This window comes from Sciurus carolinensis, chromosome 10, assembly GCF_902686445.1.
Source record: "Sciurus carolinensis chromosome 10, mSciCar1.2, whole genome shotgun sequence".
Lineage (NCBI taxonomy): Eukaryota > Metazoa > Chordata > Mammalia > Rodentia > Sciuridae > Sciurus > Sciurus carolinensis.
This window is the reverse complement of record NC_062222.1, coordinates 69,193,085-69,218,304: the sequence shown is the minus strand read 5'-3', so window position 1 is coordinate 69,218,304 and position 25,220 is coordinate 69,193,085. Positions and strand designations below refer to the sequence as shown.

At 33.4% G+C, this 25,220-nt stretch overlaps 1 protein-coding gene across 4 annotated transcripts in view; it reads right to left on the bottom strand.

The window, feature by feature from the left end:
* Nucleotides 1-2,413: 2,413 nt before the first annotated feature.
* Klhl8 (kelch like family member 8) overlaps nucleotides 2,414-25,220 on the bottom strand; it is a 65,101-nt gene continuing 42,294 nt past the window's right edge. Inside the window, exons 3-10 of one of the 4 annotated variants that reach the window (XM_047567323.1) lie at nucleotides 24,535-25,083; nucleotides 23,223-23,409; nucleotides 18,834-18,959; nucleotides 17,838-17,949; nucleotides 8,933-9,101; nucleotides 8,549-8,708; nucleotides 5,597-5,798; nucleotides 2,414-4,847 (exon numbers count right to left, since the gene is read on the bottom strand). In XM_047567323.1, coding sequence (XP_047423279.1) covers nucleotides 4,724-4,847; nucleotides 5,597-5,798; nucleotides 8,549-8,708; nucleotides 8,933-9,101; nucleotides 17,838-17,949; nucleotides 18,834-18,959; nucleotides 23,223-23,409; nucleotides 24,535-25,083 — 1,629 coding nt within the window. In that variant the 3' untranslated portion in view covers nucleotides 2,414-4,723. Of the gene's footprint in view, nucleotides 4,848-5,596; nucleotides 5,799-8,548; nucleotides 8,709-8,932; nucleotides 9,102-17,837; nucleotides 17,950-18,833; nucleotides 18,978-23,222; nucleotides 23,410-24,534; nucleotides 25,084-25,220 lie in introns of all 4 variants that reach the window. The other 3 variants (XM_047567324.1, XM_047567321.1, XM_047567325.1) reach the window with 3 other exon arrangements.

The window sequence follows — 25,220 nt, the reverse complement described above, 5'->3', positions numbered from 1 at the left end:
TAAAGATAAAAAATGTTGTTAGAAGAGTGAATGGTATTTTTAAATAGTGATACTTAATATGGCTCAGGAGTTAAGTGCCCCTGGGTTCAATTCCTGGTACCAAAAAACAAACAACAAAACAAAATACAAAACCCACATAACTCCCCACTGTTACTGAAATTAAGAACTTCTTGGGGGTGAGATGTAGCTTCTTGGTAGCACACATGCCTATTAACATATGCAAGACCTTAGGTTCAATTCCCGGCACCAAAATAAAACAAAGTTTTAAGTATCCCACTCCCAATGGATTCAGATGAAAACTGGTAATAAAATCAAGTACAGCTCCAAAAAGAGACACTGGAGGAAAATGAAGCTGAGTGTATAGAACTGTACATGAGATGGCACAGATATTTATACTGTGTCAAGGTCATGATCATTTTCTCATGTCAAGTTGAAAATGTTACCAGCGTCTGGACAACTGGACATATTTTATTGGGAATATGATTCTTCTGTGTTTCTATGCTCTGCAGTAGATTAGTATCATGTGAAACCTTAAAACATTTTATTTTTAAACCAGAATTTTTACATTCAAATAAGGTTGCCCTTTAAAGAGGTTACTACACACTCCTTTCACTGATGTTACTGTGTATTGCTCAGGATGATTTCAAAAATCTTTCACTGGGCTGTTTACTTAATTTTTAATTTTTTTTTTAGTTTTAGATGGATCTTTATTTTTGTTTATTTATTTACATGCAGTGCTGAGCATCAACCTCAGTGCCTCGCACATGCTAGGCAAGCATTCTACCACTGAGCCACAACCCCAGCCCCTGGGCTGTTCACTTTTGAAAATATTTTGCCAGTGGATGAAAATCTTAATTCACTGAGGGTAGATTTTACCTTTGGAAATAGTCATAAATACTTTGAGTCTTGTCTAATGAAGAAATTACACAGGTCCACAATCAAGATCAAGTTAAGATTCTGGTCAACATTAATAATAATGTCTATGATAATAATTATAATGATAATAATCATAATGTCTATGATGAGACTAATTCTCCATGGCTTACAAATGGCTATTTTCAAAGGCAAGTTTCAGAGAAGTTTTTAGCAATGGCAACATTACTTAAAAAGTCCGAGCTTCAGGAGGTTACTACTTGGAAGGACAAACATTCATCTTAATGCAAATATAGAGTAGCATTTCTTTATCGTACAAGTCTGAAATTACTAAAGAGACAATGCTTAAGAATAGTGAAACAACTTACATTAGTTGCCTTTAAGCTTTAATTTCCATAAAGGTCACAAAAAACTTTTAATTAAACAAAAACCCATTATATAAGGAGAAAAATATTACAACCAACCTACTAAATCAATTTGTATTTGAGGGATGGAGAATAAACAATTACATAGTTTTGATAGGATTCCATAACAGCAAATAATGAGAAGTAAAACTACACAGACCTTTATATAAAGAAGTTCCTATTAACATATATATGTAATATATTTTGAATTAATAAACTGCACTGATTTGATTCTAATATCAGAACTTGGTAGCACATATTATTACTTTGCTACACTGAAGTATTATAACCCTAACTTATAAATGGTTTTAAGAAAATACTAGGGGTTTACTGCTACTTCTAATTTCGCATGAAGGGGGAAAACACATAATTTTTTCAAAGTCTAGTAAAGTCTAACATGAGAAATTATAAAAACGTTCTTAACTGATAAAACATGAATTTGATTCTAAATGCATTCTCTCTTAATTCTAAATGCCTTTTCTCTTTATCATACAAGTCATAGGAAAAAAGCAACAGAGAAAATTCTCAAGTTTACTATTTATAAAAGTAGTTTATATAATTTAACAATCTCTTATCTGGACATTTAGCAAAATTAAGTTTAGTAAAATTTGTGAATAAAGAGAATGAATAATACTCTTTAGAGGGAGTACATAGTTTTTTTAAACACTTTGCAAATAATTAGTTGTATAAGAATATAATGGGGGGCTGGGAGATAGCTCAGTCGGTAGAGTGCTTGCCTTGCAAGCACAAGGCCCTGGGTTCGATCCCCAGCACCCAAAAAAAAAAAAAAAAAAAAAAAAAAGAATATAATGGAATTAGTAAAAAATAATGTCAAATAATTTTGTTTATAAAGTGCTTCAAATTGTTTTTGTTTTAAAGTGCAATATAGGGTAAACCAGTAACTAGGATGACTAAAGGAAAGAATCACACAAAAGAACTTAGAAATATTTCTTGAAGAAATAATACATAAGGCTGTGTGTGGTATATACCTGTAGTCTCAGCTACTCTAGAGGCCAAAACAGGAGGATCATTCGAGCCTGCAAGTTTTAGGACAAGCTGGACAACATACCCCCATCTCAAAAAAAAAAAAAGAAAAAGAAAATTTAATGTTTTTTTTCTCATTTATAATTTCAATATTTATCCCTAGTTTACATCACTTTGTGATAGGTGCTGTTAACATCTGAGGTTAGAGTGACAGGCCTCACAATATTACAGTGGTCATCTTCTTTGTTTCATTTCTTCATTCCTATAAATATAATCTTTCAATTGCATCATTTCTTCAGCCTGATTCTCATTTCGTATCTTAAAGAATGTGTTTTTGTTCAACAGAGACTGCATATTGATTGTTATTTATCTTTTCCTATTGTTGCCAGGTCCTTCAAGGCTATGCTTCCAGCTTTAACAGTCACATATTCCCTTTATTTCTCTTTACTTAGGAGTCTATCCTATTTTATAGATGACTAAAGTACCAGCTGAGTTTGTTAGATGACCACTGTATAATAAAAATCAGAAATGGAGATGTAACATACTCAAACTCTATATGCATAATAAAAACAGAGATGTTAGGGAAAATAATTTTTTAAAAAATGATCATAGGAAACAATAAGATCCTCAGCCCAGAAAATAAATATACATACCAGTAAGTATAGCTAGACAAGCAGGATAATACAAAACACTCCATCAGACATGAAAAATAGATACTTGAAGCCAGGTTTTGAGACTTAATCTTTACATCTATTCAGCTGTAGCTGGTCCAACAAGTGCTAAATGCTTTGGGGACTGACTGAAATACAGAGTTATACTAGAGAACACTAGTTCAGATTCAGCCAGTGACTTAAGAACTTGCCCAGAGGCTGAGAGTAGGAAAAAAAAAATAACCTAATATGAGAACTTTTAAATTTGCTTCCTCAAAGATGCTTATCTTCAGCTTGAGCCTTCTTTTTTCTTTTTCTTTTCTTTTCTTTTTTTTTTAAGGTTTGATATGTTTAATAGTTATTAACTTTTGGAATATGGCATTCTGTCCTACTGTACTGACAAGTCCAGGATCCCATTTAATAAGGGCTGGCTGGATGGAGAAAATATCTCTCACTGTCCCAGCTTCCTTATAAATCAAACAACTACCAGCAGTGAAACATAATAAATTCCAAGGAATGACAAAATTTAAGAAGGCTTAGAAGAAAGGTGACAAACTATACTGCATATATAAAACAGGATATTTTAATGTCCTTAATAAATATTTAAAAAATATATGTACATATAATAAACAGATCATTTTATAATGCTAGTTAAAACAATGAAGAGCTATTATATCAGGTTTATCAACATCCTGGGCTTCAAATTAATTTATAGAAATAGTTTCAATTAAATTTCAATAAATACACTGGAGGTATCAAGCATAAAGAGAAAAATAATAGTTTAAATTCTTCTTTTTTATCAACAACATGTTTTATTGGTTAATGATGAACTTGTACTAATCAGCCAACTACAATTTTTAAACGATTTTTGTAAAAAAGATGCATTTATTTTCTGAAAATAAATAAATTCAGATCTGTACAATTAGAAAAACCAGGAAGGCTGCAAATAACAAAATAGGAAGATAATAAATCTTGGATTCAAAATCAAACCAAAGAAGAAAGTTAAAAGATATTTTTAGATTCCTTACTGAGAAGTCATATAATCTACACCACTCCTCAAGGTCTCACAACTGGGCACTAGAATAATATTAGATCTAAAATCTTCTCAAATAGTTCCTGTGGTTCACTTTTTGCATGAGGTGGGAGAACAAAACAAAACAAAACAAAACTATAAGCTTTCAGATGGAATTCACACAGCTAAGTCTTTTGGCATCCTAGTAATCAAACTGAAATTAAGGGATTTTTACAGCACTGATAGCTTCTAAGAATAGAACCAAGTGGTACTCAAAAAGACAAAAACATTTTCTACTTTTGTAAATATTCAAGAAATTGAAAAATCAACACCTATAAAAAAAAAGCAAGGCATAAATTCATCAGCACCAAGTAGAAGTGATCTTCAAGAGGAACAAGTCTCATATTGTGCTGATGAACAGAAAAACTCACACTACCTAAGGTTAATACCTTTAAGCAAAAGGAAAGGTAAAACTCAACAAATTACATTTTGATTCATCCTAACAGAGATTTCAAGGTTTTGGCACTACTTTAAACATTTTCCAGAGTAGATCTGGTTTCAAGTTAGACTGTCTTCCTTCCCTACTCTATTTGCTAAAGTAGAAAGTATGAAATTTAACTTTATGATTAATAATTCTTCAGCTATCATTCCAAAAGTTGTACATATTCATAATACAACAGTTAATCTTTAAATAAGACTCTAGATATAGTTAAAATTCAAAGGGGATCATTATCAAAATCTTAGTTGTCTTTCTTGCCTATCAAGATTTATGATTAAATTATTGGTGGCGAGAACTCAAATCACATACAGTCAACCACATTATTGGATCCATGACCCACATTTCGAATCTGGTTAGTTAAACAGGCACACACAGCTACACCTGCTCCAGCTCTGCAGTGAGACACAGATCCAACAAGTTCCCACCTGAAAAGACAGAGGAGAAAAAATGTTATATTGAAACAAACATTATTCAAAATGCCAAAGACACAAAATTTTAAAAGACAGCAAGCTTCCAGAGGGAGATAGGATGTCTCAAAGTTTTGTATTAACAACTAACTACACCTAGCAGTACAATAAGACTCCCCTTTTGTGAGGTTTCACTTTCCACTATGGTTACCTGTAGACATCACAGTCTGAAAATATTAAATGAAAATTCCAGAAATAAACAATTCACAAGTTTTAAATTGGACATTGTTCTGAGTAATATGATGACTCTTACATGGTCCCACTCTGTCCTGCCTGAGACATGGATCAGTCCTTTGTTCAGCACATCCTCTGTAGACATTACCTACCTATTAGTCTCTTAGTAACCACCTCAGTAATCAGATTAAATGTAGTGGTATCAGAGTGCTTGTATTCAAATAACCTTCCTTTACTTAATAATGGTCCCAAAATACAAGAACAATGATGCTGGCAATTTTATTACAGTATGCTGTTAAAACTGTTCGATTTTATTATTAGTTATTGTTTTTAATTTCTGTGCCTAATTTATAAAATAAACATCATCATAACATGTCTGTTTAGGAAAAAAGTATATATATAGTTTGGTAGTATCTGTGTTTATAGGCACCCACTTGGAATAGTTCCCATATTTGGAGGGAGGACTAAACTATTTTAACACTCTGGAGTCATCTGTTACTGGAATATACCATTGAGAAAAAAATGTAAATTACCTATTCAGCACCGGATCAAATGCTTCTACTGTATTTAAGTATGCATTGCCATTATGACCACCAACTGCAAAGATTTTTCCCATTACTGTTGCAATTCCTACTCCACCCCGGGGAGTAGTAAGTGCTGCCACATAATCCCACTTGTTGCTTCGAGGGTCATATCGCTCAACTGAACTCAGAGGAGAATTATCATCAAAACCACCTACAGAAAAATATTTAAAAATAGCATTATAATTCATAGAAATTAACTACTAAATCTCAATTCAGTTCTATAACTTGATTTTTTAAAACTACATAGAATGGTTTAAAGAAATTTAGAAAAAAATTCATCCTAACACCTATCTACCACCAAAAACTATTGCTAAACATTTTCTACAATTCAACTTAGATAATTTTGTTGGTATTTTCACCTCAATACTAGAATAGGATAATTTTGTTGGTATTTTCACCTCAATACTAGAATTAGAAATCTGAATGTGGGAAAAACTGGAGTTCCCTTATTTAAGCAGACAATTTGGAAATCAAGAAAAAAATAATCATTCATATAATTTGTCCTTAGCTTTCTTGAAATAGGCAAGACTGAGATTGTTTCTTTGTTTATTATATTTTTAAAACAGTAAGAAGGCTTGAGAAGGAAATAAACTACACTAGGTCATAAGGTTCACTCAGATATAAAGTGAAGTTTTCCAGGTGTTCCCCTTCATACTATTATTGCCTGCATAATAGTATTATTATTTTTTTATATTAGATCATTCTATCAATGTATTTAATATATTGATGAGGGTTAAACACAGACTATTATTTAACAGTGTTCTCTCTTTTTTAGGCTTCCTCTAAATCTAAATGAATAATAGCTCTCTTTGGTGAATCAGTCTACTTTCTTGAGAACAGAAAGTGTGGATATTATTATTAGTCTTTTTTTAAACAATTTCATTAAAAAAGGAAAAAAGAAAAAATGAAATGAACTTCTCTAATGGGTTTTATTAAATTAACAACTGAAATAAAATTTTTCATTTTATGAGCATGATCTGATTTTGATCAAAGTATAATAGTATCATCACACCTATAATATAAAATTTGTTCACTGTAATAGTAATAAATTATTGCTCATGCCAACATATAAGTTTTAAGTTAGGTTTTTCATAGCCTTCTTTCACTGATTCTCTAGATTATGTATATAAATTGATAATAATAAAGAATTCAAGGCAGGACTGGAGATATAGCTCAGTGGTAGAGCACATGCCTAACATGCACAAGGCCCTAGGTTTGATCCCCAGCAATGCATAAAAAAGAAAGTAAAAATAATGTAAGGCAAAAGAAGAGACAAAGCAGAATGCAATCTGGTTGTTAGACATGCCCATACCTTCAAATTTTTCTTATGCACATCAGTTGTACCTTTTTAAAATAGGACATAAATGACCAAGAAGAGTTTTTTAATGTTCAATTTGAGTGATTCTTATGTTTACCATGTCTATTCTAACTATAAAGGCCCAGAAGATTCAGTAAGTAACAATGATAATAATCCTGTTGATAAGTAATGTATCAATGTCTACGGAAACAGGGAGCTGAGAATGGTAGCAACAGTGTTAAGAACTTCAGGTTCACACAGCACCAAGTTCAAATTTCATCTCTTATTTAGCCATGTGAATAACTTATTTAAGTTATTCATTGTCTCTGAATCTGACTTCCTCACAAAGCTGCTGTGCTAATCAGGTGAGATCTAAAGTAATTTGTATTATTTCCTTCTTCATGAACACACATGAGCAATGTAAGAGTCAGCATAACTACTACTTGCAGATATTTAAACATTAAGAATATCCCATTCTCAGAGCTCGAGTTGTGTGGCTCAGTGGTAAAGCATTTGTCTTACACATGTGAGGTACTGGGTTTGATCCTCGGTACCACATAAAAATAAATAAATAAAATAGAGGTACTGTACCCGTCTACAACTAAAAATGTATTTTAAAAAAGTTCCATTCTCTTACTAAGAACTATAAATTATTCTGGGTTCAGCAGCCTGTGCCTATAATTCCACCAATTTGGGAGGCTGAGGTGCACAGATTGTAAGTTCGAGACCAACCTGGGTAACACAGTGAAACCCAATCAAAAAACAAACAAAAAACACTATAAATTACATAATACAATGTACACAAGTGTGCCATATGCTAGTGATAAACTCTCCGAACTCATTTCCTCATATGTAAAGGAAGGGATTACTAATCACAATCTGTAAAGAAATGGATTACTAATCACAACACAGCTACTCATTTGTTGATAATTACAAAGTGCCAGATAGTTTGAAATACTTAACATATACTGCCTCTACTTCTTAGAATAAAATATATTACCTTTAACAATCAAAATAATTCTGAAATATGGGCATTATTATTCCCATTTCATAATCATTTAAAGCCTTGCTACTGAAAATGAACTGAGTTAACTTGGAACAGCATCACTATCACTTGGGAGCTGTTAGAAACACAGAACCTGTTAAGACTCCTCCTTTGCAGCATAACATCTCCAGATTACTTGAATGCATAGTAGGGTTTAAAAAAATACTGCACTCATATTCCTTCTAATTCAGTGTTTTAGTAAGTCAAAAAGCAAAAACAAAAATTGCAGTCTTTATTCATATGAAATATCTATTGCTTTGCTTAAAAGATTCAACAATTTCCTTTGAAATGAAGTAGAGAAAAACAAGTCTTAGAAGTATATATTGCATTTACATATAATCCCCTAGTTTAGATGTGTTACTGTTCCTAGAAAAAGAAGTTTTAAATGTGAAAAACGAAGATTTAAATAAAAAAGCATGAATGTGAACCTTAAGAATTCAAAAGCACATCTCAGGACTGATTCTACTAAAGATTAAATATAATTTTTGTTACTGTGCTATTTCGTGATATTTGTTGTTATATACATCCTGCCACATTTAGAGAAATATAATCCACTCACCAACAACATATAAGCAACCATGAAGCTCACTAACTCCATTGCCTGCTCTTCGTTGACCCATTTCTTTAACTTCTATCCACTTATCCAGATGTGGATCATATCTCTCTACACTAGATAAAGAAGCCACTCCATCATTGCCACCTACTGCATAAACATGGTTCTAAATGGAGAAAAACAAATACAACATATGACATTAGATTTGAATTGATTTATATATGGTCCTAATAGTAGAACATAATGTGCAAGAAAGAAGTATTTCATAAAATAATATGGTATATAATCAATAGCTATGCACTGGTGATATGAATATATCAGACCTTGCTTTATTTGATTATGGATGTGATTCAATGCAATTCAATGGGCAAGTTGCCCATATTGACTTACTATTAGAGCCACAGAGCCAACTCCTCCACGGGGAGTATTCATTGGTGCCACTGTACTCCACTGATCAGATTCTATGTCATATCTTTCCACGTCATTGAAGCAAGTATTATCATCTAACCCTCCGATTGCATAAATCGGTCCTCCTAAGGAAGCCAAGGCAATTCCTCGCCTGCAAAAACAATAAAACATACCTTAGGATCTGGGTTGTTTCCAGGAAAAAAATAGCAAGGAAACTGTGCTAATGCAAGTCATTTATCAAAAGTATGGTTTGTTTCCATTATTTTGATTTGTCCTGCTTCTGAACAGATGGCTCCAACATTTCCAAGTTGTGCAACTCCAAGAGTGTGGTGTGTAGCCTACATAGGCTACTTTAATTAGGATCAAATAATGAACCCAACAAAATAGTATAAAAGAGTTCAAAATAATCAACTAGTAAAACATACAGTTGTATAACTGAGGTGCTAATGTGAGAGAATGGTTTGCTGTGGAGGTCAAAAAACAAATTCTCATTTCTGCATCCATGTTATTGCAGAATTCATTTTATTATAGAGTTTCATCACACCATCACACAAATTAATATTCATTTATTTTAATATTAAAAGCTTTAAATCACAATGCTTTATCTACTTATTTTTTGCAGTACTGGGGACTGAACCTAGGGGCACTCTACCACTGAGCTACATTCCCCAGCTTTTTTGACTTTGAGACAGGGTTTCACTAAATTTCCCAGACTGACCTCAAACTTGTGATATTCCTGCCTCAGTCGCCCAAGTCGCTGGGATTACAGGCATGTGCTACTGTGGCTAACACAATGCTCTATTTTTGAAGAGCATTTATTTATTTATTTATTTTGGAAAGAGACTTAGCTCCTTTTAAAACTAATTTATTATAATCATGATAAAAATAATGTTATTTGCTTTTTGCAACACTGGAGATTGAATCCAGGGATGAACATGCTATGCAAGTATCCTATCACTAAAGTATATGCCAAACTCCTTTTTTAAGAAATTTTACTTTGAGACAGGGTCTCACAAAGATGATGAGGCTGGTCCACAACTTGTGATCATCCTGCCAAAGCCATGTTATTTGCTGGTCTTATAGGCTTGCACCACCATGCCAAGCTTCAGTTTCTTAACACACTGTACCAATAAAAAATGAAATATTCTAAAACTATTATCTGTCACTAAAACTGGAAATAAAGTATTGTTATTTATTTGCAGGATTGGGGACTGAACCTGGGTAATTGCAGTTACTAGGCATGTACTCTAACTGAGCTACATGCCCAGCAGTAGAGAATTTCATAAACCTCAACTACCTTACTTCCTCATTGAGCCACAGCTATTATTAATGAATTAATATAGGTAAAGCACTTAGAAGGCTCCCTGGCCCATTTTTTAGTGTTATGTATTATTACAGGTTGAACATCCCTCATCTGAAATGTTTGAGACCAGAAGTGCATCAGATTTTGGAATATCTGCATAGACTTTACAGATTGAGCACCCCTATTATGAAAATTCAAAATAAAATTACCCCAAATTTAAGACTTTTGAGTGCTGCTTTAAAAGTTTCAGATTTTACAGCATATTTAATTTCAGACTTTCAGACCAGCAATTCTCAATCTGCACCGAAGTGGCTACTCCAGAGATTCTAACTCTGTGTTTACAAAAGAGTATCCTAGGGAAAAATTATTAAGGATAATGTTACCTCATTCATTTTTAGTCTCTTCTACTTCTTTCCTTTGGGGTATAAAATTATGACTTGCAAAATATTTATATCTGTATGAAGATGTGCATGTTTACATTATTAGGTTAGAAAGTTCCCTAAGGTTTTGATCCTAAGAACTCATAGCACCCTATACTTTCTCCTCAGCAATCTCATTCCTTCCATGGATTTATGTTAGATAAATCAAACATAAATTCAGACATATTTCCACTTTTAACTTCAAATCTGTCTTGATGACTCTTCAACCTTAACTTTAATCTGAAATGAAACCCATCTCCCTGCTGAAGGTAGAATGTTGAGATGCTCCCTCATGATATTCAGCTCCTGGTGTTACCTCATGATTATGCTACATTATATGGCAAAAGGGATATTGCCTGGGTGGTCCTAATCTTTTGACTATACAAGGTTTTTAAAGCAGAGAGATTCCTCCATTTTGAGTTCCTCAAAGAACAAGGTAAGTTCAATATGCTGATGCTTTATTGAAAACAGAGGGAACATGTGGCAAGTACCTAAGAATGACCTCCCTACCCTGACTAATGGCCAGTAAAAATAAGAGATTCTTCAAAAGTTGCATATATAGTTACAGTAGTGAATAAATTAAATATTGTGGAAAAACAACCTTGTATTTTTCTGTATGTGTGTGTATGTGTATACATACATATATATGTAATTATAAACTTCTGGTAATTTTATCTATATTTAAAGATGTGACCTTTTTATTGTTTTTCTATTTAGTGATATATGACAGCAGAATGCATTTCAATTCATTGTATACAAATGGAGTATAACTTTTTATTTCTCTGGTCGTACATGATGTAGAGTACTACCATTTGTGCAATCATACAAGTACATAGGGTAATGATGTCTGTCTCATTCCCTTACGGCTCCCTGCGCCCCCCTTCCGTTATGTATCAGCATTCACTTATCATAGAAAATATTTGGCCTTTGGTTTTTTGGGATTCCCTTATCTCGCGTAGCATGATATTCTCCAACTCCATCCATTTACCTGCAAATGCCATAATTTCATTCTTCTATATGGCTGAGTAATACTCCATTGTGTATACAGACCATAATACCTTTATTCATTCATCTGCTGAAGGGCATCTAGGTTGGTTCCACAATTTAGCTATTGTCAACTGAGCTGCTATAAATATTGATGTGGCTGCATCACTGTAGTATGCTGATTTTAAGTCCTTTGGGCATAGGAGTGGAATAGCTGGGTCAAAAGTTGGTTCAGTTTCTAGTTTTCTAAGGAATCTCCATACTGCTTTCCAGAGTGGCTGCACCAATTTACAACCCAACAGCAATGTATGAGTTAACCTTTTCCCCCACATCCATGGCAACATTTACTGTTGCTTGTATTTCTTGATAATTGCCATTCTAATTGGGGTGAGATGAAATCTTAGGGTAGTTTTGATTTGCATTTCTCTAATTACTAGAGATGTTGAACATTTTTTCATATATCTGTTGATCGACTGTACATCTTCTGGGAAATGTCTGCTCTGTTCCTTAGTTCATTTATTGCTTAGGTAATTTGTATTTTTAAGTTAAGTTTTTTGAGTTCTTTATAAATTGTGGAGATTCGTGCTCTACCTTGAAGTGCGTGTGGTAAAGATTTTCTCCCACTCTGTATCCTCTCTTGATGTTACTGATTGTTTCCTTTGCTGAGTAAAAGTTTTTTAGTTTGACTCCATCCCATTTGTTGATTCTTGCTTTTATTTCATGTGCTTTGGGAGTCTTGTTAAGGAAGTGTGGGCCTAAGCTGACATGATGAAGATCTGGGCCTACTTTTTCTTCTATTTGGTGCAGGATCTCTGGTCTAATTCCTAGGTCCTTGCCCCATTTTGAGTTGAGTTTTGTGCAGGGTGAGAGCTAGGGATTTAATTTTATTTTGCTGTATATAGGTTTCCAGTTTTTCCAGCACCATTTGTTGAAGAGGCTATCTTTTCTCCATTGTATGTGTTTTGCACTTTTGTCTAGTATGACATAACTGTATTTATATGGGTTTGTCTTTGTGTCTTCTATTCTGTATCACTGGTATACCTGCCTATTTGGTGCCAATACCATGCCGTTTTTGTTACTACTGCTCTGCAGTATAGTTGACGGTCTGGTAGTGAGGTCTCCTGCTTCACTCTTCCTGCTAAGGATTGCTTTGGCTATTCTGGGTCTCTTATTTTTCCAAATGAATTTCATGATTGCTTTCTCTATTTCTATGAGGTATACCATTGGGATTTAATTGGAATTGCATTGAATCTGTATAGTGCTTTTGGTAGTATGACCATTTTGACAATATTGATTCTGCCTATCCAAGAACATGAGAGATCTTTCCATCCTCTAAGGTTTTCTTTAATTTCTTTCTTTAGAGTTCTGTAGTTTTAATTGTAAAGGTCTTTCACGTCTTTTGTTAGATGGAATCCCAAGTGTTTTATTTTTTTTGAGGCTATTGTGAATGGGGTCATTTTCCTAATTTCTCTTTCATAGGATTCATCACTTATGAATAGAGATGCATTAGATTTATGAGTGTTGATTTTATATAAAGATGCAACAATCTTGACACCAATTTTAAGACTAGCCATGAGATTGAATTAAAGATATCCCTACCAAGTAAAAACTGATGTGTGTTAAGAGGGTACAGAATTATCAACTGATGTGGTCAGTTGCTTCCAATTCTGGTTGATTTTCCTGACTGTGTAAACATTGGCAAGTATGTGACAAATGGGAAAATAATTCAAATAATAAAGTGACATATTGGTGTTCATTAATTAAAAAAAAAGAAATTTAGTCCTGTAAACCAAATTCTATCAATAAAATTCTAAGTAGAAAACCCAAAAAAACCTGCAGAACTTCTGAACCATGAGCTAATAAATGGGTGTTGTTTAAAACTAACTTTGTAGTAATTTGTTATATAGCAACAGAAAACTAACATAAGTCCATGACAAGACAAATACAAATTTTATCTGGTTGACCAACTTGCTTATCCAGTTAGAAAACAGCACCACTATCTATATAAATGATTAAATCAGAAACTGAAGAATTATTCTTTCCTCTGTTCTTCCCACTGCTCATATCTAATTATCATAAAGTCTTGTTGATTGTATACCTGTGAACTATTCTCTCAAATATATCCTTTTTTCTCTATTTCAATTTCTAACACTCTATTCCAAACTACTATTATTTCTTGACTAAACTATTACAATAACCCTTTTTGTAATAACTCTTTTTACATTGGTCATCTTCATATCCCTCCTCCATTTTGGTATAATCTCTGAAAACAGAAATCTGATCTATCACTTGCCTATGAAATATATTTTATATAAATTTGTATTATAAACATACACACATGTATATCAACTCCCATCCAAAAGCCTACCAGATGAAGTATTCCTGGCAAACCTAAAAAGCCCTCATTCTCTGCCTGCTCTTTTCCACCTATTTCCTGCTACTCTTTCCTTTGTTTTCTCAGCCACACTGGATTTATTTCATGCTCTCAACTCTTTCACCTCCAGGCTCTCTCTCCATGCACCACCCTTACCTCACCTATAGTTACTTGACCTGGTTAAGTTCTCTTAAATGAGACTTTATTAAGATCTCCATTTCTCAAGGATCCTTTACTTGCCCTGTGCTAATATTACTGTCCTTAAAATTATGTCTTTATTTTATCTTTCTTTCTTAAACATAAGCTTTACAGAGGCAGGGACTCTGGCTATCTTATTTATTGCTGGTAGAAGAAAATGAAGAGGTATATTCATCATTTGGTATGTCTTACAGTGGGCATATTTTATTGTTGGATGAAGAATTCAACTCAGACATGCTTTGTAAGGATGACAGGTTTCAATAAAGACACACCTTCAAACAGTGTCCCTTTTAGTAAAAAGAAGAAAAGCGTTGTGGTGGGCAGATAGTTTAGAAATGAAAACATGTTTAAATGCATGTTGAAAAGATAATTTGGGTGAATACAAATTATAAGCAAATGATATGATCAAATAATTGTAGCTTTATTATTTTTTTATATAGTTGGATTGCCACTGTAAATACTTAGGATTTTAAAAGATTAAAGAGACAAGACTATACGGATTAAAATGTACTCTGGAATTTTCCCCCCACTTTAATCCATGCATTAAAATTTAAACTATTTGTAATTATTTCATAGCATAAAGCAAGCTCTATTAAAGTATTAAATGTCAACTATAAATGTTGGGAGGTAATAGCATTTTTAGAATTAGCTTTTCCTTCCTAGGAGTCTTTCTCATGATAAGGGAAAGACTAAAAATCTTTTTAGCAGAACACTTTTCTAATTCCTAATCTTTCATACCGTAATACATGGAAAAAAAAAAAAAAAACCCCTAGTTAAAAAGACTTAAATTGTATGGCAATGTACAGAATGTCCAGTTCAGTTTAAAATTTCCCCTTCCCTTCTTCCTTTCTTTTTGCAGTGCTAGGGATTGATCCCAGAGCCCTGTGCAATCACTCTACCACTGAGTTGTCTCCTTAGTCTTTAAAATTTACATTCTGATAACAAAAAAACTGAAGCATGCAAACCACATAAGCCACGATGTCAGAAATTAAGGTTTGTTAGTTTTATTTGTTTCTTTTAACAAAACTGCAGTTGGTACTAACGTGGTGGCCCACTCCTGTGATCCTAGCTACTTGGGAAGTTGAAGCAGGAGGATCCCAAGTTTGGGGCCAGTCTGAGCAACTTAGCAAGACTGTCTCAAAATAAAAAAATCTTTTAAAGGACCTGGGGATGTAACTCAGTGTAGATACTTGCCTAGCATGCATGAAGCAATCTGGGCTCAATCCCCAGTACCACAAAAAAAAAAACCCAAATCACAAAGACTGAGTTGATATTCTACTATCTAGTTACGTAACTATTTTACGTGGGCTTTGAAATCTTCACCCTATTCTGTGAATTTTAAATTTGAAAAAGGAAAATAATAGGTCATCAAATTTAATCTCCTATTTGTTACAAAATTTATGTGATCTTTCTGACATCTATGATACCAGTCCAAGTATACTGGAATTACAGTATACTTATTACTTTATTGCTCTCTCTTTTTTTTTTTATATGAGGAATTGAAATCAGTAGAGACTTACCACTGAAGTACATCTTTGATCCTTTTTAATTTTTATTTTGAGACAGGATCCAAGTTACAGGATCCAACTTACTCACTAAATTGCTGCAGCTGGCCTTAAACTTGGGATCCTCCTGTCTCAGCCTCCTGAGTAGCTGGGATTACTGGTGTGCACCACTGCACCTGTCTATACACCATTGCTCTTACACAGAATTAGAAATAGTTATTCCTTCCTACTAAAACAATATTTACCTCTTAAAATTTCCAGTTACTCCATTAAGTCCTCTTTCTCTGGATCAAAGTAAATTTTTAAAAATATACACAAAGTCTAATTTTTTATTCTTATATCCCAACTCTTGTTACATATCTTACTTCAAAAATGCAGTTTAGATATGGAGAGACGAGCATACAGAACAATATCACTTGATCTCCTTGATCTAAAAGTTTCACTTCTTTCAATATAGACAACTATCGTATATTCACTTTTTTCCTTTTAAGTTCTGTGTTTCATATTGGTTCAGGTACTTTTCTCTAAACGAAATATAATCACAACCTAATTTCCTACCATGTTGTACTGGTGTTGATTTTTTTTATTTGAACACCTAAAGCAGGTTTTAATATGCATCTCTAATTTTGATATTTTTTAGTTTTGCCTCAAATATATTTAGCTTACTTTTTGTTGTTGCTGTTATTGTTGTTTTGTGGTGCTGGGAAATGAACCTAGGATCTTGAGTATGCTAGGCAAGCACTCTGTGCTAAACCCTGGCCTACTCATCTTTTTGAATTGCAATTTGGGCACATTATTAGTCATCCTCATACTTCAGGACATCAAAAATTTGACATTCAAGTCATTAATACAAATGTTGAACAGGCTAGATGTACTAAATCATATAGCTAAAATCTTTTCCCCTTTAGACAATTTAATATATTTCTATTTTTTTAGGTGAGGATTTAAAATATTAATGCTCATGTTAAAATCAGTAAAGAAACCAGAAACTGGGGGACATTTTATTAACATGACAAAATATACATGCCTTAGTTTTAAAGTCAGTATCTTATTTTACAGAGAAACACTAGATATATTTCCGCAAAAAAAGGAACAAGACAAAAATACCTACGGTCTCTGTTTCTATTCATATTGTGTTAAATTATCAGCCAATCAAATGAGACAAGAGGGGCTGGGGTTGTGGCTCAGTTGTAGAGTGCTTTTCTGGCACATGTGAGGCACTGGGTTCGATCCTCAGTATCACATAAAAGTAAATAATATAAAGGTATTGTGTCAGTCTACAACTAAAAAACTTTGTTTTAAAAATGAGACAAGAGGGCTGGGGAGATAGCTCAGCTGGTAGAGGGCTTGCCTCACAAGCACAAGGCCCTGAGTTTGATCCCCAGTACCGCAAAAAAAAAAAAAAAAAAAAAAAAAAAGAGACAAGAAAAGTCAATTAGAAGTTTAAAAATGTGTGAACAAAGTTGGCAAAAGCTGAACACAGTCTATATATTAATTAATAGCACTGTATCAATGCTAATTTCAATTATACTATGATTGTGTAAGATGTTAGTTAACATTATGGAAAGTTTGGTGAAGGGAATACAGCAAGGTGTATCCTCTACCTTGGCACTACTGCCATTTGGAGATAGAAAATTATCTGCTATAGGGGACTATCCTGTGCATCATAGGATTGTTAACAGCATCCTTGACCTATTCCCAAGTAGGTCAACTTGTCCACTCTCAAACTAACAACCCAAACCGTCTACAGACACTGCTGAGTGTTGCATAGAAGGAGCAAAATCATCTTCAGTTGAGAAACATTGACACACAGGAACTCTACTATTTTTGCACCTTTTCTGAAAAATTTAAAATTATTTCTAACAAAAAAGTTTTTTTAAAAAAGCAATGCTCAAGTATTAGTGAAAACCACAATTATAGTATGCTAACATGTGAGTTCATTCTTGAAAAATATAAAAAGTTATAATAAGGATCACTTGGGATGCTTTAATAAAACGTATTTAAGAAGGTAACGTCTGTAAAAATAGAAATTTAGAATAAACCTTTCAATTTTAGGAAACTATTTTCTGCAATCAATTCAAAAGAAATTTCCATGCTGATCTACCTCTTTGTGTTCATTGATGCCTTCATCATCCATTTATTAGTTAGAGGATCAAACATCTCCATGCTACCTAAATGTTCATTTCCATCATGTCCACCTACTGCATACACTTTACCTGTCAAATAAAGAAGCATTTTCATTTGATTCCAAATAAACAGATATTTTTATATCAACAACATAATTAGAATGTCATAATATTCAACAACTGCTGTTCAGATCAACATTATGATCAATGTTTTAGTAGTCAAATGAAAAACCAATGCACACTTTCACTAAATAAGCTACTCTCTGTGAAGTTATTAAATATTCAATAGGTTTAGTAGATGCAATCACTGTTATGCTTTCAAATAATGTTTAATAAAATGGAAAAATACTGAATATGTGAATATGTTGTATAAAGAAAGTATAAAACTGCCAAAACAATATGACCATTTTTTTTCCCTAAATGAAACATACACACGAAAATGGGAAAGACTGTATACTAAAACGTTAACTGATTATTTCTGGGTGCTTGGGGCACATGTGATTTTAAATTTTTAAGAAATGTTTTTATGTTTCCCCCAAAAGCATTTATACTCAAACTCAGGGGGAAAACTGCCTTTAAAAGTTTGTAACCATTTATCCATGCAATTTTTAGTAATGAGTTAAAAAATCTAATTTCAGTAATAGTAATTAGATATAGAAAAAAGTTGATATACATTTATAATGACTTCAAAAAAATTTTTCCTTAATTTGTTTTTGCAACTATAACTCAGAATAGTTTATTTTAATTCATCATCTCCCTTTTCCCAGCTACTCAATCTCCACATTATACAACTATGTGCAACAGGTTTACACTGAGCATCTGGAACATAAAGCAAGTAAACAATCACTATCAAAGTATTTTATTGATATATTTAAAATGTCTGCCAAAAAGAAAGAAATTCTCAAAGATCACAGATTTTTTTTAAAAAGAACACTGTGATCCTGTGATGTGACATTAGGCAATAGTAGGCCCACCTTCCACAGAGATTACACCCACATGTCGCCTTCGGCTATTCATTTCTGGTCCAAAGAACCAACTGTTTTTGTTGATAGAATAGCATTCAATACTGCGAAAGGGGTCACCAGATCCACCTCGACCACCTACACAAAACAGCACACCTACAGATAAAGTCACAAGATAGAGATTAAAATCACAGCTTCTAAACTTTTTAAAAATTACTGTGAGAAGATATTTAGAAAATCAAAATTTTGAGTAATGGTAAAAAAGATGGTATTATTTGGATAATATTCAATGTACTGTTACTAGAAATCTAATCTAATTGTCCCCCCTCATTTGAATTTCTGAAAGAACAGGAACATTAGATATCTCTGCTTGCTAACATCCTATCATAGTATGGTTTATACTCTCACCCACTTTGTAAAACTGTTCTTGCTAAGGTCATAACAAAATCAACCAACTTCTAAATTAATTTCTTCATAATGGACACAAAGGCAACATTTGATACACTAATCACCCTATTTTTTGAAATTATTTGCTTTCTTGATATCTATAATACCAAAGTCTCCTTTTGTCTCCCAACTTTTCTTTCCTTCTATTTTCCAGGTTCCATCTTGGCCCATTTCTCACATACTTTTTGTTCACCTAGGAAAAATCTACCATTTTGTTTTAATTTCCAACTGTATCCTAATAATTTCAAATTCACATTTCATTTTTTCTTTTTCTTTCTTTTTTTTTTTTTTTTTTTTTGGTACTAGGGATTGAACTCAGGAGTGCTTTACCACTGAGTCACATCCCTAGCACTTTAAATTATTTTTTAAAAATTTAAGATAGGGTCTTACTAAATTGTTTAGGCCTTGCTAAATTGCTGAGGCTGGCTTTGAACTTAACGATTCCTCCTGTCTCTGCCTCCCGAGTTGCTGGGATACCAGTGTGTGCCTCTGTGCTCAGCCCAATCCACATTTCTAAACCACAATTTCCAGGAACCTCAAACCCAATATGTGCAAAAGTCTCTCCCCTTTTTTGTCTACCTAAACAACCCCTTTCTTGCCTGGAGTGTCCTACTCCTCCCTCTCTATTCCTTCAGTCACTGACTTAGTTCAGGCCCTCATCAACTACTAACCAATTAGAGAACAGCAAAGTTCTGTCCTCTCTTACCACTTAAAAGCCATTTTGCTTTCAGACTGTCAGAGAATAATCTAAATCAAAGACTCTTCTGACAACTTTCCATTATCTCCATAAAACTTCAGTAAATGCCACTGAATTAGACACTTGACAATGGTTAAAATGACAATTATGCTATATACTTTTACAATTAAATAAAAACCCACAACTTTAGCATGATTCAGAATCATCTAACAAAAAAGATTTTGAGGCTTGACCCCCATAGTTTCTGATTCAGTAGCCTCGGGCAGATTCAAGAATTTATATTTTTAACAAGTTCCTAAGTGACTGCTATGTTGCTGGTCCTCGGTGATTACTTCCTTCACTCTTTGAGAAGCATTGACTGGCTTTCAGGGTAAAACCTTAGCACAATATGAAGGTCTTCAGGATCAGTCCTTTCTCTTCCTTTTTTTTTTTTTTTTAATACTTCATGTTCCTGTAACATGTTTATATTATCATTCACTTAGCATACAATATTTTAAAAATCTATTATGCTGACAACTGTCACTAGACTCTAAGCTAAGTTAGGGCAGTGCATTAAGCATTTTTCCCCACTGTGGTACTGGTGATTAAACACAGAGGTGCTCTACCACTGAGCAATATCCCTACCCTTTTTAGGTTCTTACTAAGTTGCTGAGGCTGGCCTTGAACTTGTGATTCTCCTGCCTCAGTATCCTGAGTCATTGGGATTACAGCACCACTGCCCTGTATTAAGCATTTATGTACTAACAAGGACTAGCACAGCGTGAGGCATAGACCAGGCATTCTGTAAACGTAAATGAATTGAACACCTTATCCCGACACCCAGAAGACCTTTTACTTATTATTCAAAATTAGGACTAACATTTACTTTCTCTTTAAAACCTTTTCTGACCCTTCCAAGGTAAAAATAACCATTCTTTGTGTGTCTCACTATACTTTGGGATTTTATCAAAGCACTTATAATACTTTATTGAATTTGTTTATTCATTAGTTTATTTCTCTAGACCAGACTGCAGGTTTTCCCCAAAATGAACTGCTTATATTCTATTTGTTTGTATTTCTAAAGCCTAAGCCACAGTCTGCCACATGATAGGCAGTCAATGTTTGCTGAATGATTACATAAATGAATGACTGGAACAGCTTGTGCTATCTTTTCCAATTGATGCAATAGTTTACAGAATCATTTTCTTTTTGCTGGAGACTGAACTCAAGGCTTTGTACATGCTAGGCAAGTGCTTTAAACACTGAGCAATACCCTAACCCCAATGCAATATTTTAAGTAGGAGAAATTTAAAGTTAGAATAAACTTTAAAGATCATGTAGTCAAACTGTTTATAAATAAAACTGAAGCCTTGAAAGATTAAGAAGTCTGCCCCAGATTACAAATGTTTAATGGTACTCCTGGGATTATAAACCCAGAATTTAATTATAATCTTTGATTATATTTTCTTTAAGTAGAAACTAGTATTTCAGCTACACAGGTCACTTTAGAACATGGCATGAAAGGGTGAAAAAAACTAAAATAGAAGTAAAAATATCTGCTATTTTTCTGTGTAGTCATAGCATACTTTTAACCTAATCCTTACTCTAATTCATAAAATGGAATAATACCATCTATCTCATACTGAAGACTGAATTCTTCACTAAAATCTACTACACAAAGTTTGTGCAATCATATGATGTTGAATTCAAACCTAGATTTGAACAGTGCTTGCCTAGCATGCATGAGGCCCTGGGTTAAATTCCTAGCAGCATCCTCCCTCCAAAGAAAAAAAATTAGTTTTGAAGAATTTCATCAAATTTCATAAAATTTGAATTTATGAAATAGGATTCACAACTAAAACTTTATATCTAAAAAAATTTTACTTCTTTCCATTACTATATTAAAAAGGAGAATAAATAATAATCCTTTTCATATTAAACTAATTATTTAAAATAACTACTTCACAGGCAGGTATATGATTTTCAGCCTTTCCATATACTACCTAGACAAATTCATAATCAATAAAATAATCAATAAAAAATTGCCTTTTGCTGTTGTTAGGTCATCTCATAAGATCTATTTGATAATTCTATATTAGGTAGCAGCAAATATAGAGGAAATCTCTATTCAGAGACCTTCCTGAATCATTAATGTTATAACTTGGATTTGAAATATGTCCCCCAAAAGCTCATGCACTGAAGGCTTAGTCCCTAGTGCAGCAATGTTCCGAGGTGGGGATCTTGGGAAGTGACTGGATCATGAGAGCTCTGGCCTCATCCGTGGATTAATACATTGAGGGTTCATAGCTAGACTACTGGGAGGTGGTGGAAACAGTAGGAAGTGGAACCTAGTTGGAGGGACTGTGTCCTTGCAGGAGGGCCTTTGGGAACTTGTCCCCCCACCTTTCTCTCTGCTTCCCCACTTAATAAGGTGAGTAGCTTTCTTCCCCATGGTCTTCTGCCATTATGTTCTGCCTCACCTCAGACCCCAAACAATAGAGCTGGCCAACCACTGACTGAAACCCCTGAAATCATGAGTCAAAATAAATATCTCCTCTTTTTAAGTTGTTATTTTTAGGTATTTGGTCATAGTAACTAAAAGCTGACTAACACAGTGGACCTCACTTATATTCTCTCATCCCCCAAACAAGATCCTCTTTATAAATATAAAAAAAAATGAGGAAATATGAATTATTTTCTTGGGAAAATTTGAAGTCCAAAAATTGTGGCAAATAAAGGTGAAGTTACATGTCTCCTAAAATATAAGACTTTTAGATTTTAATATGGCCCATTAAACAAATATTGGATGTTTAGTGCCCTTCTTTTGTCTTGATAAAATGCAAAAACAAATACTGAAATACATAAGATAAGATACAAACTTAAATAAGATACCCATCTTTGAAGAACTTAAAACCTCAAATAAAGAGATTACAATGCAACATAGTAAAACAAGTTCAAAGTGCTGTAAAGGACTAGTAGAGGAGCAAATTCTGCCTAGAACAATCAGGGAAGACTTCAAAATGAGGTATTTTCTTAAGTCTTCAGTAGGTATAAGACATTCTATGGCTTTTTTTTTTTTTAAATGGCTTATTGGCAAAAGTAAATCATGTACTATAAGAATTAGGAATATATGTATATATATTAACTTATTTGCTAATTATTACTTTATGGCAATTAGACACTAATTATCTTATAGTTAATTTTGAACACACATAAACAATGCTCAAATACATCACGGATCCTTCCAGGAAACCTGATAAAATAAGGAACTCAATTACCAGCAGTATGCTTCCTTGGGGTAGTCCGAACTGAGTATTCAAAGTCAGGTACTGCTCTGCTACTCAAATGAAGGTGGTAGTTTCTTGCTTCATCCAATAAATCTCTACATTTTAGATTTTGCTTGACGATCTGCTCTTTCGCCACAACACCCATAAGAAAATCAACTGGTAATAATGGCAGACGAACCTAAAATCATGAATAGTTACAATATAAAATTTAATAAAAATAGAATAACTTGTTCTTCACTTTCACTAAAGTATGTTCTCTTTTTAAAACTTACCTAGGGGTTGATGGTGTGCTCAGTGGTAGAGGGTTTACATAGCATGTACAAGGCCCTGGATTCAATCCCCAGAACCACAAAAATAAAACAAAACAAACCAATATTGCCCTAAGTGCTTTAAAAAAAAAAAATCAGTCTAATTATAATCACACTTTGAAAGGTTAACTTCATCTTCCTATAAATACATAAACACTGGTAATTATAAGCAATTTTCTTCTTAATATTTGTTAAAATTTTTATAATGCTATTGAGAAATTTTTAATAAAAACTGACAATTATCACATACTATTATCAGGCACAAAATTTTAATAAAGCATTTAATTTTGAAATAAGTAAATACAACTATTTCTCTTTTAAGTAACATCATTTTAGTTCTTAGGAATAAATGAAGGGAGAGATGAAGGGAAGGAAAAAAGAGGGAGGAAGAATAGGAAGCATAGGGAAGGGAAGAGAGAGAGAAAATGAAGGAAAAGACACAGATCCTGAAGGGCCTATATATTAGATCCCTATCTGAGTAATTCCTGTTGACAGTTTTTAAAATAACAATAACAAAAGATACATTTCTGAGGTTAAAAAAAGTGTCAAGCTGTGGTGAGGGAAGAAAATGGAAAGTGATATCTTATGGTTGTTTCCAGAGTAAATCAAAATGCATTAGGAATAACTATATTTTCATTAGCAAAATAATTCATTAAAATTTTTACATTATAAAATGTTATGATTTTACTTCAGAGTTGTTTCCTCAGAATCATTTTCTATTAGCATAAACATATTCATTACTGTAATCTTAAGGGAATATTTTAAATATTCAGGTTTTAACCTGAATGGTTTGTAAATCATTCAAATGTGACAGACAGCCTAAAACAGTATAGGAAGTGAACTGGAAAGCAAGAGAGCTTAAGCTATTTCATCATTGTATTACATCAGTGGTTTTTGTAGTCCTTCAAATAAAGTACATTTTTCATAATAAATGAAACCTGTTGATTTGCTTCCATATCACTTCATTTACATACACAATCATATTTCAGCCCTACCTGTGCCAGTGTTTCATCCAACCATTTGGAATGATGCTGAGGATTGGCAAGAAGCCACTTGATGGCAGCACTGTAGACCTGCTTTTCATTTTCAATATTTAAATCACTAGAGGACAAAAGCTTATGGAGGTGCTGGGGTGACACACTTACAAAATCTTCACACTCCACGACTTCAGTGAAATGTTCACAGGCATATTGATCTGCCATGTCCATTAAGTCTATTCGATTGTGACTTTCAGCAAAGGCTCTTACTGCCAGGCAATTGGAGGGATGAAAATGTAATTTCATATATTCACAACAAGCTCTGGCCACCAGTTCCACCTGCAGAATACAGGCTGCATATAAGAGAGGCTGGACATTGTCAACAGTCAAAGTGAGCCGTGAAGAATAGACAAACTTTACCAAGTCTTCTATCGCATCACCATCAAAATCTCTAATCTCAATCAGCGTTTGTTTGGCTTCAGCCATTTCAGAGAGAAACATGGCTCTGAAATAGGGAATAACACAAGCCAATACCAGCTTGTGACAAGAGATTAGCTTTGAGCCAACCTGTTCAAAACAAAAAAGAGTTTAATCAAATTTAGCTTCAGATCAGCACAGAGCATGTGTGATAGCAGGAACAAACTCTCCAGACAATTTGGATTATTTATGTTAATAATGCAATTCTCTACTCACTTACTTTCAAT